Below are 18,652 nucleotides of genomic sequence, written 5' to 3'. Positions count from 1 at the left end.
CATAATGGTTTTGCCATGGCTGCCCACTCTCCCTCCAACCATGTCTTCCTACCATGGAACGGGCACACCTTCAGTGATAGAAATAACAGGAAAAGCCCTCATCAGGCCTGGGTCCTACCCAAGAAAAGTGGGGATCGCATTTTGCTCAACACAGCCTGGGCTTCTGAATGTTTCTGCTTCCAAATTCCAATCCATCTGTGCTTAAGCATAATATCCCAGAGTCTCTCTGATTTAATGCTTCATCAGAGTTTACGTGGAAAGTAATTTTGATGAAGAAAGAGTAAGTTACAGTTCACTCTTGAACAACCTGGGTTTGAACTGCACTGGTCCACTTACACGTGGGCTTTTTTTTTCCCCAATAAATGCAGTACAGTACTACGAATGTATTTTCTCTTCCATATGATTTTCTTAATAAATCATCTTTCTTTAGCCTTCTTTAGTGTAAGAATATAGTATATAATGCATATGATATGCAAAATAGGTGTTAATCAACTATTATGTTATCAGTAAGGCTTCCTTCCAGTCAATGGTAGATAAGTTTTGGGGAGGCAAAAGTCACACACATATTTTTGACTGAGTGGGAGGGGGGCCGGTGCCCCTAACTCCGACGTTGCTCGAGGGTGAACTGTATTTTCTTCTCAAAAAGAGTGACCATGAATTGAATGCCTACAATCGATGGTGCGATCTGGTGTAAGGTTCACAAGGCCAGTCTCTTGGACTTTATTGGACTGCTCCATGCCCATTCTTCAAGTTTACTTATTGAGACATGACTACTCTCCAACCATAACAGCATCATCCATTCAGCCACTGTCCCTAAGAATGCTAAGATATGAATCTGTTTTTATATATACAGGTAAGCCCCCAAAATTATACTTGGTATTAATAATGATAAAAAGTTTGGTTTTCTAGTTACAGCAAATAGATTATACAGATTATGACTACGATTTCAGAACTGTGTGCCAAGATGCCCTGGGGCACCTCAGCAAACTTACGGGGGCACCATGAACATTTTAAAACCTCAAGAGAAAGAGCAATATTTATTGGGCACCCACTGGACTTCACGTCAGCAAGTAGCTCAAGGTCGCTCATAATCTTAACATTAGATACTGAAATATTTTCTTGATGGTGTCATATACTTACAAATCTGGGGTTCTGGCAGTTTCTATGATGGAAAGCAAGTACCATGGAAAAAAGTCAATGTGGGAAAAAAAAAGAGGTGGCGATGTCCAATCAGATTCCAAGATATGAAAAATTGGGTACTCCAGGTAGAACCATCCTCATCCCATTAGTGAGTAGTTGTGGTTATATAAGAATAAAATAACAATACCGCTTTCTTCTTTCAATTCATGTGTCTTATTTTTTCACAAGACTACTGAGTTCTTAGAGTATAAACACTTAAGATTTTTGGACCTAATGGATTCATATATGGAATTGTTCAGCATTTCTTTTGGCTTGGGGGTACCATGGAAAAAATTATTGCAACACCACACCTTTCCTGAACCAGGAAGTTTGAGAACCTCTGGACCCTCTGTAGACGGCACCCCCTGGAGGTGTGCAGCTCCCTCTACGCATGTCAGTGTGCCCTGCTGACGTCAGATATGCCTCTTTCTTAACCTCTTCTGATTTTCATCATCATCACAATGAGTTAGCTTGTTATGGGTTTTATGAAATAGCATTCAATTTTCAGAGAAAATTACATAAAACTTTAAAACATCTCAATAAAGAACAGACCTACTAATAAAAAGAGAATTCTTACCAGGCCTGGAAGTTCACAGCATTTGTCTCTATCGGCCCATGATGGGGAACAGATAATATCAAACATCTGTAACTGGAACTGTAATTTTAAACAAAATTGTCATTCAATAAAAAATAGACACACTCCATCTATAATTATGATTTCATATCCTGTATCACATAATACAACACTCATACATGTGTAACATAACTTTACAGTACATAAAGGCATTCCAGCAATATCAAATTATTTTTGTTCCTCCGACACACAGCGATTCAACATTTGGTCTATAGTTACTCTGTAGCTAGTCCATCCAGCCTCCAACTTCCCCTTTCACCCCTGCCTAAAGGAGCTTAGCTCCTCTGTTGAAACTTGCTCTGTTCTGCTCTCATGGTCATGACCAGTGTCTCTGCGACCCTACAACACTCCATGTATCTCTTCTCTGGCACGTCTCCCACCACACAGTGTGATTATTTATATTAGCTCCTCCTTAGACTGGGAGCTTTTCAAGGGACAGAGAACTACTTCTTCATCTTTGTATCCCTGTCATATGTGGGTGGTAGTAGGGATTCACGAAGTCTTGTCAAGTTCATTCTGACTCCAATCGCTTATGCACACACTCAACAAATTTTTCTTTACTATATAGAGCAAGCCAGATACTACATCCACCTTTTAGAACATGACAATGAACAAAACCAAAATCCTGCCCTCAAGATCTTACTGGGAACTAGAGCTACCTCATGAGTGCTGTTTATGACATTGTAAGTGTTGTGATAAATTCACAAATAGTACTATCGGACTCTGTGCTGAGTGTGTTTTTTAAAAGATTTTATTTATTTATTTGACAAGACAGAGATCACAAGTAGGCAGAGAGGCAGGCAGAGAGAGAGGAGGAAGTAGGCTCCCCATGGAGCAGAGAGCCCAATCTGGGGCTTGATCCCAGGACCCTGGGATCATGACCTGAGTTGAAGGCAGAGGCTTTAACCCGCTGAGCCACCCAGGCGCCCCTGTATTTTTAGTTAAGCCATTGATCATGCCATCAATATTAGTCTTGTTCTACTCATGTATGTTGGCAAAACTCAATGTACATTTTAAAATACACAGAAACATCACTGTAATATTATTAAGGCTAACATTAGCTTCATGACCCAGCCATTTCTGACAATATATTTCTTCCAATATGATTTTCAAGTATTATGCATGTCACCAATTATAACAAAGCTGGGAGAGGGATGACATTTTTTCATTTTGAATCTAGCACCTTTCTTCAGTGGGTAGTGTTTTCAGCAAGTGCTAGAAACTCTCCAGGTACCTTATTTTCCCCGAAGAAATACAACTCATCCCTGGCAGGGGTCCCGTGGATGAAAATGAAAATGCCCAAGTAGAAAGTACTGCAAAATAGTTACTCACAATGCAGGCAGTATCACAGAATAGCCTGCTCTAAATGACAGTAAGGGGAATAAAACCAGGCTTTCTCTTGCAATACATAAGAACTGTGCTTTGTTGCAAATCTCCTTTCCCAAGTGAGTTTTGCAAGATTGATAAAGTAAAGCTTAAGTTTTGAAAGCAGATCTATGAATCAAAGCATCGCAGTTTTTTTGATGGGCTTTTTTTAAAGACAACTATTGGTGTTTGAAATATGTGTATGGCTCGCTGCTCTTTTTTCTTCAGATTAAAGAAAAACTCCCAAAGGGTAGGATCAGAGTCTCTGGAGAGCAACAGTACAACAAAAATCATGATCATTAAAAAATCCAGTTTTGCTGAGTGAAATAAGTCAAGCAGAGAGAGTCAATTATCATATGGTTTCACTTATTTGTGGAGCATAACAAATAGCATGGAGGACATGGGGAGATAGAGAGGAGAAGGGAGTTGGGGGAATTGGAAGGGGAGGTGAACCATGAGAGACTATGGACTCTGAAAAACAATCTGAGAGGTTTGAAGTGGCGGGGCGGGGGGGTGGGAGGTTGGGGTACCAGGTGGTGGGTATTAGAGAGGGCACGGATTGCATGGAGCACTGGGTGTGGTGCAAAAATAATGAATACTGTTATGCTGAAAATAAAAAATAAATTTAAAAAATCCAGTTTTTAAGGTTTTTGGACCAAGAAAAAAAAATAGGTTTTTCAAATTAAAATAGTTTAAAGGGACACTGATATTTATGATCAATAGCAACAAAAGTATTTCAAGGACCATGGGGTTAGGAGGCTATGGAGCTAGACCGCCTCGTTAAGCCTCGGATCCTCCACTCACAAGCTAAGTCATTTTGAACAAATTATGTAATGAGCTCAGATCCTAGTTTTCTGCATCTGTAAAATTAGTCTAATAATACCAGCTAGCTCTTTAATAATAGCTATTTATGAGTGTAATAATAGGAGCTATAACAGTAAAATGAGTCAATGTACGAAGATATGTATAACAATGCTTAGAATAGAGTTATTATAAATAATAGGCATTATTTATTTATTTATTTATTAGGTATTATTATTTAAAGATTTTATTTATTTATTTGAGAGAGAGAGAGAGAGAGAGCAGGCGGAGGAGCAAAGGGAGAGGGACAAGCAGACTCTCTGCTGAGCATGAATCCCGACACAGGGCTCAATCTCACAATCCGAGATCACAATCTGAACCACATCTAAAGTTGGATGCTTAACCAACTGAGCCCCCCAGGCACCCCTAAATATTATTTGAATGGAGCAGGTACAGCTCTTCCATTATGGAATTCCTTAAGGTGCAGAAGAATATAATACAAAGACCAGAAGAGTCTAATCTAAATCAAAGCCATGTGTGCTGAGGGCAGAAATAGAACAGTAGTTTGTTTCCACAATGATCCTATCTGTTTAATACTTTGAGAAAAATCTAAGCAAATAAAGACAACAATTGCAGGGGGCATTTGCTGGAAAACTACTATGTGCCAGGCATTGTCTTAAGGCCTTCACCTGTATCATGTCATCTTTAGATCACCACTAAGGGGTATTATAACTAATGCCAACCCCATTCCGCAGATCAGGACCTGGAAAGGAATTGCCTAAGAAAAGTAAGCCCACATTGAAAGTGGAGTTCTGGTTGGGATTTGAACAACACATTTCATTTCATTTTCTTTCTTTCTTTCTTTCTTTCTTTCTTTCTTTCTTTCTTTCTTTCTTTCTTTCTTTCCACATTTCATTTTCTTGTGATCCATTTTGAAGTGAAAGGATCTTTGGTGTAATGTTCAAAATGCAGATACCCCAGCCTAACAAACTTTACAATGCCATTTGTCTCAGAGCATTTATTAAATGGGGCCCATGATGACCGTATTGGATAAATTCAGTTCAATCTAAGTCATTCATCCATTAAGAAATTCCCCATTTCTGAATAGAGCCCTCAGTGTAAAAGTACTTTATTGAATGGAAAGATGTACGTAAAGGAAAGGACTTCCATTAGCCCCAGTAAGGATCAGGCATTCTTGAATAACGTTCGAATAAACATTCACTACCTAATCACCTATAACCCTATGATGTCTACATACACACCTTTGGCTAAACTTCTGCCCCATTGAACAGAAGTTTGGGATCTTTAGGAGTTCATTTTACTTATTCAACGGAGTAGAATAGCCCACTAAGTGCTGAATGAAGCCAGTACTACTGTTTGAGGAATGCTTGTGGGCTGTCTGCTGTCTTTTCTTTTTTCGAGTTTGATGAAGTCAGCAGTCTTTTGTGTCTGTGTGTGTGAGTACAACAAATTTATTCATAATTGTTTTGCATTCGTAATAGCTTAGATTCCTCAGCCTTTATTTCAGGACTTCTTTCCAAGGCACATTTCTGAGGATTGATTAAAAAAAAAAAAAAAAAACAACCCTGACTTTTATTCCAAAAGCAATGACATACAAATTTGTAGGGCTATTATGAAAGAAATGGTACAGACATTTCAAAAGATTTTATATTTGAGTGCCTGAAAATGCAAGATGATGTGTTTCAAAATAAACAAGAGTCAGCCCCTTTTACTTCTTGTAATTTCTTTTCTTCTTTCTAACTTTATAAAAAAAGCAGAGTCACACAGCGGAAGCGTGCTGGTCCCATAACTTTATAAAAAAATAGATGTGTGAAAAAGAGGGCGAGAGAAAAGGATGAGAGAAAAAGATGAGAGAAAAGGAGAGAAAAGATATGTAAGCCCTCACTTTCACCTTATCTAATGCCTTCCAAGGGAATGCTTAGCCAATTACAAAGGCTCGTTTTTCATTATTGGACATTTTGGTCTGGGTGTAACACAAAAGGCAAGTCATGTGAGGTCAAATGTCAGCATGAAAATAAGATTAAAATATTTCTCATCAGTCGAGTCACTGTGATCTGTGAATGGGCATAAAAATGTAGCCTGATTCAACTTTCCCCTCATTACCACATTTTACCCTCTGATTTTTCTCCAGCATAGCATAACTAACTTGTAGTTTTAGGTCAAGCTATACCAAAAATTATACAAATATTTAGAGAGATTTACATGGTGCAGGAACACTGGAGAGAGGATGCTGACCACCCTCTGCTTTATTTTGCTGTTTAATTTTTACTAACTAAATCTCAAAGCTAAGGTTTATCAAGCACTACCCCTTCCCAGCTAGTGAACATGGTGATTTTATTTGATCTCAATCAATTTATTGAATTTAAGGGAAACCATAATGGCACTAATTCAATGAGGAGATGGAAATTAATAGCTGTTGTATCAATCGGTACAACAATGGTACCCAATGGTATCCACTGGTAGTCATTAAAATGTTTCCGTGGAGCCATACTTTGTGGGGACCGTTTTGATTGCTTTTACTTTCAAGGTCAAAACTGAAATTATGGTGAACCTCTGAACATGTCAGTGAACAGACAGGGCCTAGGCACAGACCAAACTCCCTTCTCGGCTTTAAGTTCCTTAACGATCAGCCTGACCAGCGGACGAGAGCTTAGCATAGTAGGCAGGTTTCCCTGTGCAAGTCAGATACAGTCTCTTATTTTCCTCACTTTTTGAAAGGGATCGCTCTCTAGCTTCTTCAAGTCTCAGTTTCTGAATCTATAAAGTGGGGGATAATACAAGTATCTCTTCCTGTGGTTATTGGAGGATTGAACAAGATAAATAAATAAATGTTGTACTATTAAAATTTTAAGGATTAAAATATATAATTCATAGGGAAACATGATCATTTTCATATAGTTTAAAAACACTGGTTTCTACAGCATCATTGATTAGTCTACTCTTGATTCCTACCTAAAAGCTTAAACTCAGTAAGTTATGTTATTATAAACTTTATAACATAACTTGTAATTGTCTTTCTTTCTGTAACAGAGGACCGGACAAAAGTCAATTGGATAATCATAAAATGGTTAAATTTGAAAAGGGGGAAGAAAGATGCTAAGAACATGATCACACACCAGAAGCTCAAAATATTTCTAGGATTGTCTCTGGCCCCATTATAATTTCATCAGGTATCAGAAAAGGTAGAAGAAACTTCTTAGGAGAAAGAAGAACAGAAAGGAGAAGCACATTCATTAAGTTTCTGCCCTTGTATGTTTTGACGGCTCAATTAAGCCAACTTACTAGCTGAGTCCCACTAAGGACTCTTCACTGTCTATCAGAATCTCACATTACTGAACACAAGTTGTTTTTATTACAAATGTGAGCAATTTGGATATTACAGGTACTGTATCCCCAAATCCATTAATCTCTCCTCCACTCAACTTTGGTTTAAAAAGAATCTATTTTCTTTAAGGACTGTATATTTAGAGTTTTCCCATCATCTGGCATGTTTTTTAACCATTGCTGAATTTTCCAAGGAATGTTGACCTGTAAACTCCTCTTATATGGTAATTACTCCTCCTGAAATAATCCCAAACTTGCACAATACATGCTCCCTTTTGCTCAGTATTGGGGTACAGATATAAATCAAGATTATGTTACCAGTTAGTAACTTCTAAATTGAAAACTGAAGACTGAAGTGTCTCTCTTGTTTTGCACTCAAACAGTTAATAACCCAAGAGAGCAAGTGAGTTTCCAATCACATTCTTGAGATCTAATCTAATATTATCCATTTCAACGTAATCAAATTCTTCAATAAGTGGGCAGACTAAAAATCCGTTTAGCAATCCTTTGTAGACTTCTAGAGTCTAACAAAAGCCACAACTTTTTTCTTAGTAGCCTTACAAAGAACTCTTTAATTATGGACTTCTATAAATTCCCCTTTGTCTACTACTGGCTGGAAGTTATGACAGAGAATGCTCTGTTTAATTGCTTTTCCTTCATGCCCCAAAGTAAAGATTTATTACCGGTAGACTTAAAGCCTACAGGCACTTTTGCTTTCAGAAATAAATTCTACGATATTTAATTGGTCATATATTTGGAGTACCATTATTACAAAAAGTATACTTTGAAACATAATTAATATAATTATAAAACTAATTTTAAAATACAAACTATAATTAGGGAAGGTAGGATGTATATAACTAGTCTATTATCAATGCCCTGTACGGAATACAATATATACAAAACAACATTTTAAGAAATGACAAGATAAAATTTAAACAGATGACATTCTATTTAATTTCTATCAAGTGTTTCTTGAGAACTTGGCCTGTTCCTCTGAATGTATTAGATACTGTGATGTGGGATAGAAGGAGGAAGTAGTAAATGGAGACCATGACCTGACTTCTAATTTAAGGGATTTATATTCTGGCTAGAGAGGTAAAATGTACATATGCAGAAGAGCGAGAAAATAATAGATGGCCACAAATAATCAAGTGTTAAGCATTAGAGGTTTAGAACAGGTTAGATGGAGAAGGTAGTACTGACAACCTTTACTAACAGCTGCTCTTCATCAAATGCTACAAAGTGTCCCGGATTTTATGTGCCTTATCTCTAAAATAAATAAATAATAATACTACTAAGTGATTTGGCCCCAGAATCTCAAACACCTAGAATCGTTTCTTTCTGACATTGGAGCCTATTCATTCATCCATCGAAGCCGCCATCTATATACGTCCATTTATCCCTACAAGATAATATCCCTAGTTTGCTAATTACGGAGCCTTATAAATTCTGGAGTATGCTATCATAAAAGTCTCTTCTGTGGAGGAGAAGATGGTGTGTTTCTTACTCAGCATGAAATACAAAACATTAAGAGTTGGCAACTCCTCAATATCATGTAAACATTCTTTTGTGTGTGTGTAGTGAAAAAATTTATATTTAAATTTAGCCGCTGGGGTCAGTTTGGTGATCCTAATTTTGTCGGCAACATTCAAAGCATTATAGTCAGGAGCCAGTGAAACGTATGCATTCTTCACTCCACTGGCCTTGATCAAGGTGCTGACCTTGGCCACAACAATGTCATAGAGCTTCTTCACAGCCCACTTGACCTAGTACTGGTTGGCTTTGACACCTACAATGAGGACAACTGTGTTGTCTTCTATTTTCTTTATGGCTGACTCGGTGGTCAGAGGAAGCCTGATAATGGCATAATGGTCATCAATGGTCAAACTTGTTTCTTCTAGCAGCGCTCTTTCCAGGATACTTGGGCTGTTTGCTGAAAGGCAGCGCCTTGGGTCCTCAGAAGGTAGGTACATGTGGATCTTTTGTGTGTGTCTCTGTGTGTGTGTGTGTGTGTGTGTGTGTGTGTGTGTGGACACCTTTCAATGCCACTTTCTTGGCCTTCAAATCTGGCTTTGGCAGGAAAAGGGGCTTCTTTCTTCGTTTTTGGCACCACCCTCTTGAAAGTGTTATAATGTAAACATTCTTAAAAAATCCCTTACCATAACTGAAAACAAGACAGCCTTCCATAGCTTTCATACCCTCTCTTTCCAAACATCTAATTCATGGTTCTCCAAAGGTAAGTAGAAATAAAAGCTACATCAGAGCTAAGTTAATTAGCACCTATCTATCAAGGTCTGAAAGCATGAATGATCCCCTGTGTATAAGGATTTCCTTGTATTTTTACCAAAAACAAAAATGCCACTAAATAGTGAAATGTCTCAAAGTACTTCCCTTTCCCACTCTGGGACTGTTTGCCGGTATACAAAGTGAATGGGTCATGCTAGATTAGTGGAATTAGAACTGTGCTCCTTGAAGCTCTCTTAGGGACCTTTGGAGGGTGGGGTAACCTACAACTCCATGTCCTCTCTCCCATTCCATTAGCATGAGTCTGTTTTAATATTTATATTTAGTATTTATTTATTTGACATACTAGAATATTTCATTTGTACAAAGTGATCTCCAGCTTAAACAGACTCAGAACCATCAAGGCATTCTCTAGTTCCACATAGCTTGCTACTGCTACAGATCTAGAAAGCACAAGACAGTAATAGTGACTCATAATTAACCTGATGATTCTATTACATAGAAATGTTCATTAAAATAGTTGGAATTGCTTACAAGAATAAAATGCCCCCTGGGCTAATCGGTTCTAATTATGGAATGACTCAAATTAGAGAACATTGCTAATTAGCTGTGAACACATGGTGTTAAAACAAAAGCTTGTGTACACTATTCTTTTTTTGTGGGTAATGAGAGAAAAGAATGTGATTCCTTTGCCACTTGGAAGTCTCCTTGTCTTAAATTCTATGTTATATAATGAAAAATGTATTATCTTAGAATGATTTGTTACTTAAATAACTTATGATTAAAGGGTCAACTTCACATTAGCAATAACAAAAATCTAGTTTAAAAATACCCAAACCTAACTCAAATGAGAAACTTACATAAATTTCCTGGGTATACTATGTATAATGGTCACATATTTTGCATGAATTTATATTTGCTTAGAGTTCGGATTTATTGTTTTAGTATATGTGCTGCCGAAGCGAGCACCGGATTTATTGTTTTGATTCTGTTAGCAGACCTTTTATGCCATAAACAGTTTGATAAGTATTTTACTATTTGCATTTTTAAATGCCTTTAGAAAACAAACTAGTCTAATTCCCAGAGTGTTCTCACTATAATTTATTAGAAGTATACAGCCAAGAACTTTGAATGTATATTTTATTTCACTTAAGGAGGCTGTTATTTATCCAGCCAGCCAGCCAGCCAGCCATCCATCCAGCCAGTGATCTATCCATCCATCCATCCAACCAGCCATCATCCAATCATCCACCCATCTATCTATGCTTCCATTCTCTTACCAAATTTGTCCCTTGGAAAACTCTTTTTTTTTCTATAATGACAACACAGCTCCACTTATTTATCTACTTACTGGTGCAGAGTTTCCATTTGGTCCCCTTGATCTGACCATTCTCCCCAGGACTTCAACACCATCCGACGTGATATTAGCTGAGGCATTTATTGCCTTCTCAGCCACATGCTTGCAGTCAATGACCACTTGGACCAAAGTCTTGCTGACAACGATGTGTATCTGGGTAAAAGTAAAGATGCTTTAGGAGATAGGAAGTAGAAGGAAATATCAATCACCCTTATGTGATTGCATGACCCGTCACGAAAAAGCAGACAAGAGAAGGAGATCTGTCACTATGCATTTTGCTGCGAGAGAGGTTCTACATTTACTGCCACCATGATTGTCCCACAGTCGGGTAGTATGCCTATTTTTATTTACTTCAAACTTTCTTTACAATTACTCTGAAACGACCCACAATCTAGCCTTCATCTAAAGCAGCAACACCCAGAAAGGAGAGGATTGGCACACTGCTTATGCCTCTTCTGAATGCACATTAAGATGGACACAAACAAATTAAAATAAAAAAAAACGCTAATGGATTTACCAGCAAAAGTTAGCTGCCAGGTGTTGGCAAGCCGCATTTTGATAATATTTACTTAATTTAAAATGAAAAGAGGAGATCTAGACTCTGAAAGGGAAGGAGGAATGCCTTCTGGTGACTCCAGGACCAAAAGAACTAAAGGTCTTTGGCTTAACGTGTGGCGCAGTGTTCTCCATGTGAAATTTCCAGAATCTGCGTGTCTAAGATAATATATTCAGGAGTCTACATAGTCTCTGTGAGGATTTGTAAAAATGTGCATTATCCCGGAGTTAAGAGTTGAAAGTAAGTATATTCTAAATGAACTACATTGTAAGCAAGTTATGTCACGAAATTTCAGTGCTTACATATATGTCTCAATTTATGATGGTGTTTGCCTCATGAACATTTCTTTTATGGAAGCCCTTTTTTAGTGAGCTTAAAAGAGTGGAATTAATAGGCAAATAACGATTTCACAATAAGAGAAAGCAACAAAAAAAAGTTACAAATACCTACATAGTGAAAGTATGCTAGTTCAAAGAAAAAAAAGTACTAGGCAGCAGTTAGGGGAGTTACAGCAGCTAGTACTGCACTTGTATTTGTGAGCAGAGGTTGAATATCAGTGAAATGTCATCTTTCATATTAAAATACTGTTATTTTTAACTTCATTTTTTAAAAGATTTATTTATTTTATTTTAACTTAATTTTTTAAAAGATTTATTTATTATAATACTGTTATTTTTAACTTAATTTTTTAAAAGATTTATTTATTTTTAAAGATTTATTTATTTATTTTAAAAGATTAATTTATTTTAATTTAAATAAATTAAATTTATTTAATTTATTTATTTATTTTATTTATTTATTTTAAATGTGTGGTGTAGCAGACTCCCCATCAAGCGGGGAGCCTGACGTGGGGCTGGATCTCAGGACCCTGAGATCATGACATGAGCTGAAACCAAGAGTCAGACCCTTAACCAACTGAGCCACCCAGGTGCCCCATTAGCTTTATGGGTTTTATTCAATCTTTATTTTTGTTTCATAGTTGCATACGAACTGAAAGCATAAGGATGTATATCAATTTTTACTTAGAGTTTCATTTATGTTAAATCATGATAAAAATAATTTAAGTCAACAGTAGAAGTTCCTAAGAATTCTTTTTTCTGTGAAGAGGACTTAAATCATTATTCAAGTGGAAAAAGGCTGCTGGAGAAAATCTCCCACATTATTTCCTTCCTACTAACATCTCTCTTACAATCATTCAGAGGGATCTAATTTGACTCTTGTATGCTTCTGAAACTTGGAATACTTTTCATGATGACAAATTACAGGAATTTTCATACTGGGTGTTAGACAACCTCGTATATAAACTTCATGCTTTAAGAACAATTAACCTGTGTGGAGATCATTCAGGTTTTTTTTTTTTTTTCTTGTAAATATCTTTTGCTTTACAACAGGAGACATTGAAACCTTTTCAAAAATATTTTGCTTCTTCAATTGCATTTAAGGATATGTTTATATCATTATCAACTTTTTGAAAGGTCTTGGGGCCACACTTCATATCCAAAGTGTAGAAATTAAAGCCAATTGAAAAACGGTAAATCAAATCTGATCTCTATACATTGAATTTGCATCAATATTAGTAGAGCTATTAATGGAGTAGTTTACTACATGATAAACCTTTTCTTTTCGGCTTGTTTGGCTATTTGGTTTTGTCAACAATACTGAAAAGAGTAGAGGAAGGCTTTTTTAAAATCACTTTAAAACACTAGAAGGTTTTTATAAATTTAACACCAGGTTTTTAAGATATAATTTTTCTTGACTACTCTGCAATAGACTCTGCTTAGCCAAGAAAGAATTGTTTCAAGACAAGAGGAAGTTGGTGAGTGAATGACAATATCGCCACAAAGAGGTGCTAATGGGACCATTTTGAACCATGAACTAATAAATCTCTGAGTGTATCTAGTGGTTTTAAGACGTTATACTTCTGGTTGTCCAGTCCTATTAAACAACAACAACAAAATTTTTGTATGTAACTTTTCTTGTGCCCCAAAGATTGGGAATCTTGGTATACAGTTGTTCTTATGCAGGTAGGGTATTCACCCCAGAGTAGCAACCCTATGTGAATTAGATGGACTTGACCATGTTCTATGTCAGGAGACAGAAGCGCAGTTGAAGATTGCTCTGCAACATCCCTTCCTTCACTCGACATGCAGAAGGGAAGGTCAAGAGCAAGGTTTGTGCAGCACGGCCTGTGAATGCTCTATTCTACCTGCATCCTTGGAGCTTGCTTTACTTAACAGCCCAGAGATCAGTGGGATCATTTGCTAAACACAAAGGAAAGTCTATGTTGGAATGAACCATGACCACTCCAGTGAGGACCAATACTAAGTGTTTCAGAGATATGAAGTCACAAGGAACAGAGTTCTATCACAAATACCAGGTAGAAATAAAAACTACAGTGAGGTTTTACAAAATTCCTCCTCTGAGTAACTTTTATAATGGTAGTGATGGGTTGTATGTATATATATATATATATACACACACACACATATATGTGTATGTATAAATATGTATAAATATATGTATATATATACATGCAAATATATAAATTTATACATCTAAATATGTATAAATAAATATACATATAAATGTGTATAAATATATCAGCACAAACTGTCTTCTACAAACTAACATGACTTGGTTTATTGTGCTTTCATCTGCACTGGTGACTGGGTAGACCAGCAATCCATTCCGCATCACACATAAGGTAGCAAATTAACAACTGTCCTCCTTGTAATGCAGTATCCTCTACTACACTTTTCCTTAAAGTGTAAACCTGGACCACTTCCATCAACATCTCTTGGGGAACCTGGTAAAAATGCACACTTTGTGGTCACATCTTAGAACTACCAATTTGGAAGAAGCCCACAGAGAATTCTTACTCCCACTGAAATATGAAACCCAAAGCTCTTTGGGAGTTATTTAACACTTCTCTGTTGCTGGGCCCACAGCAAATAGAATAAAGAATGAACACCTCTGTTACTTTGCACATAGCAAACAGAATAAGGAATATACGTATATAAGGGATTACTCACCTTGTGAAAGCTACCGTGGAAAATTTTCCTGATTTCAGGTCCTTCAAAAGTAACCGTTTGAAAATCCCCACTGTAGTCATAGTTGAAATATGTTAAGGTTTTACCACCATCTAATCAAAGGAAAATAAAAACAGTTTAGAAAGTGTTATAATGGGTAAACAATTTTTGTAAACTTCAAGACAGAATAATGCATCCTTTGATTTAAGGCTGTGTTTAGAGCAAAGTGATGATTCAGTAAGGAAATGATCTCTAGTCCTTGGGTTGCTCCAGGCTTTTGGTTGGCCAACTAACTGACTCAACCATGTGGTGATGCTAGTGAAGGACCCTACACCTATTCTTCCCCTGTTTCCTTGCTTATACTCCCATCCCGAACACCCTCCCAGGACTTGGTTGTCTAAAGCTGGGAGTAGAAGCAGAACAAAAAAGGAGAATAAAGCTAATCATATCTTAAGATCTAGAAACCAAACTCTTTGCTTTATTTACCCCTGGAGCAGCCAACTTTCCAAGACATGCAACTTACACCACCCCCCAAAAGATATCCTAATATGACTCTTATTACGAACAAACTAAATCCACAATCAGACTGAATCTTCCTAATCTTTAGGACAAGAAATTACAAAAAAGAAAAAAAGGAATATTTTTTCACTAATTAAGTCCCAAGTTACAATTTAATTATTCACTGTGATTTCAAAGGGAATAGGCTAGTCCTTTTTTTTTTTTTTAAGATTTTATTTATTCATTTTAGAGAGAGAGCATGCACAGGAGAGTGTGAGAGTGTGAGTGGGGCAGGCAGAGGGAGAGACAGAAGCAGACTCCCTGCTGAGCATGGAGCCTGGTGTGGGCCCCACCCCAAGACCCTGAGATCCTGACCTAAGCCAAAACCAAGAGTTGGATGCTTAACCCACTGAGCCACCCAGGTGCCCTGGGAATAAACTAGTCTTCCTCATCTTGAGAGATTTCTTTGTTTTCAAGTCCCATGTGAATATGAAGTTAATTATTTATACCCTTTTAATCTACAGCTTTCCCTTAGTTTCAGGATGGATACAAAATGTTTTCACAATATCATATTTAGTTGTTGATTCATTTCCATGTACTGAAAAGTCCTTTTACAAATACTGGTCGGAGGTAAGCTTAAATACATTCCTTATCCAAATATGTGAGTGAGCATCTAACAATAACCACTGCATTTTGGTTCCTAGCTTGATTGAAATCCTAAACAAAAAAGGTGATAAGAGGTTTAGAATAAGGAATATACGTATATTATATATATATTATATATCAAATATAATGGGTAAATATATATATGTTGTGATATTATAATTTATGAGAAATATATATTTGGCTATTCAAATACATATGAAAAACACATATTTGGTGTTGATCCCTCACAGCTCCTAAAACACTTGATATTTTCTGTGATAAGAGCTATAAAGATGTTTTTTGTTATGTTGATAAGGTAACTTTAAGAAAACCCTTAGGCAACCTAAGTGCAGAGGACTGGTTGCCAAGGGAACCAACCCTGTGATTCTAGAGGGCTGGAACTTTCAGTCCCCCTTCTTTCCCCTACTTCTAGGGAGTGGAGAGTAGCTAGAGTTCAGTTCAGTTGCCAATGACCAATAACTGAATGACTCATGCTTATTTAATGAAGCCTCAACAAAAAAAACAAAAATGGGGTTCAGAGAGCTTTTGGGGTACTGAATACATGGAGATTAGGAAGGGTGGTTTGCCTGGAGAGAGATGGCCCTCTGTGCTTCTTCACATATGCTTTGCCTTATGCATCTTTTCTAGGTGGCTCTCCTGAATTACTTCCTTTTATAATAAAGCAGTAATTTAGCAAATGAAATGTTTCCTAAATTTTGTGAGCCATTCTAGCAAATTAATGGAGCCCAAGGAACAGCTTGTAGGAACCTCTGACTGACTGATTTTTTTTTTTTGAACCTCAAATTTATAACCAGTCAGTCAGAAACATGGGTAACAGCCAGGCTTGCAACTGGAGTCTAAAGGGTGGTGGGAGGGGGCCGCACAGCCTTATGGTACTGAGCCCTTAATCTATGGGATCTGATGCTATCTCTGGGTAGACAGTATTAGAATTGAATTGAATTCTCAGTATCCCTCTGGTATCTGAGAACTGCCTGGTATTATGTGTAAAATTTTCTGCCCTCCTTACACCCCCCAACATACACTACTGGAACTGGGTCAAGGAACCCAAAAGAAAAATCTTACATTTATCATATCCATGTGCAAAAGATGATTCTAGTTCCTCCCCTCCCAGTGACCCTCCTGACTCCTCCCACCATCAACTTTGTTCTTCTTGCCATCTTTACTATGTCAGTAATTGTCTCCTTCTGCCTTGCCCACTGCTGAGTCTCGGAGCCTAGTAGTGGCACGTAGTAGAAACTCAACCAACATGGTCTAAAAGAATGAGTGAATGGATGAATGAAACAACTATTACGTAATTTATTGCTAGAATATACTCATGGCTCAAGATAAATGAGCTATTCTACAATATATAGTTGACCCTTGAACAATGTGGGGGTTAAGGGCACCAACACCCCAAATACTGAAAATCTACATATAACTTCTAATGCCCCAAATCCTAACTACTAATAACCACATTTATCAACAACAACAACAATCCTTGTAGAAGCGGACTCATGCATTTCACACCCATGTTGTTCAACGGTCTAGTGTACACAAAACAGGCAAGATGCCATGCCCTACATATTACTCATACATATGTGTGGAAACATATAAATGAATATACTTACTATCTAAAATGACTCCAACCAATGGGTCAGAATTTTTATTTAAAATCTCCCAAAGAGCAAATGGCTCCTCTGGAGTGTCAGGAAGAATCCGGAACAGAAAACTCACTGTGTAGTCAGAGGGCAATCCTTCTGGATGCAAATATCTGAAAAATGTAAAGAAAGTAACACTTCATTGCATCCCTTTCAAAAAAGTTTTTGATCTGATTATAAAAGCAAATACACTTTAATTATAAAGATTTGAAAAGTGGAAAAAAATAACAGAAGACTATTAAACCTATCCAGAGATGACCACTGTTTTGATGCACTACATTTCCCTCCAGTTTTTAAAGAATGTCTGTATTTCTCCCATTTATAGAATGTTTCCTCTTTTCTTTTCTCAGCACCATTTCCTTAAGTATTTTTAAAAGTATGATATTTAATGTTTGCTCAATCTCTTCTTGTTTGGCTATTGCATAATTCTTCTCAAACATTCAAGTTATTTCAAAAGTTTTGGTATTATAAATAGTGTTTATCTTTAGTCTTTCTATAAAACTTGACATTGTCACTTTCTACTATAGGTTGTAGTTAGTTGCATTTCTGTCTGTGCTTTGTGCTGGGATTGGGCCATCTAGATCTATCTTTAAGAGTTAAGAATATATTACTCCTGCTGCTGGGAGTGATGTCTGTAGACAGCTCACCAATACCAACTCCCATCGGACACTGCTCTGCAGAAGGAAGGGCTCTCCCTAGGTCATGTCAACTTATTTTATGGCACCTGTTTTCAAGGACTGGTCTTTAAGGGTATATGAAGACCAGAGCCTCTCATTCCAATGGAGGCAGCTTCATTTTCAGAGCTCCTGTATGTGGACCACCTAGACTTTCAGTGAGATTGTTTCATGGCTTGACTTTTCTCCTTCGTCTCATCTTGCCTCCTTCTGTTCCAGGAGAGCACACCCACAGCAGCTTCCTCCAACACTCATCTCCACCTCTGAATCTGCCTTGGAGGAACTGAGCCTGTTATACCATCTTATCTCTGTTTAACAATTAAGCGGATCACTTACAAACTTCTAAATTTTCCCCCAAAGCAACAAATATAGCCCTTTTCATACATAGGAGCTCCATAATTGTTAGTAAGTGGATAAATTTGGGACTATGGGAATTCAGCATGAATTTGAAGATGAAATTTTGATTTGCATAGATTAAAAATATTTCATTCATTTTGTTTATTTATGCATTCGTTCATCTACTCATTCAACAAATATTTATTATGTGCCTCTACATGCCAGACATTGTAATAAATACATCTGCGAATAAAACCAACAATGCTCCTATTCTTGTAGAAGCACTTAAATTCTAGCAGGATGAATTATACAGTGTATCAGAGGGTAA

The 18,652-nt window shown here is 37.0% G+C and overlaps 1 protein-coding gene across 2 annotated transcripts in view; it reads right to left on the bottom strand.

The window, feature by feature from the left end:
• Positions 1–18,652, bottom strand: part of COL14A1 (collagen type XIV alpha 1 chain) — a 216,362-nt gene that overhangs the window by 67,208 nt on the left and 130,502 nt on the right. For both annotated transcript variants that reach the window (XM_032316061.1, XM_032316062.1), the window contains exons 32-35: positions 17,285–17,427; positions 14,517–14,626; positions 10,923–11,081; positions 1,757–1,834 (exon numbers count right to left, since the gene is read on the bottom strand). In XM_032316061.1, coding sequence (XP_032171952.1) covers positions 1,757–1,834; positions 10,923–11,081; positions 14,517–14,626; positions 17,285–17,427 — 490 coding nt within the window. The remainder of the gene's footprint in view (positions 1–1,756; positions 1,835–10,922; positions 11,082–14,516; positions 14,627–17,284; positions 17,428–18,652) is intronic.

This window comes from Mustela erminea, chromosome 16 (genome assembly GCF_009829155.1).
Source record: "Mustela erminea isolate mMusErm1 chromosome 16, mMusErm1.Pri, whole genome shotgun sequence".
Lineage (NCBI taxonomy): Eukaryota > Metazoa > Chordata > Mammalia > Carnivora > Mustelidae > Mustela > Mustela erminea.
This window is presented reverse-complemented; position numbering and strand designations above follow the sequence as displayed.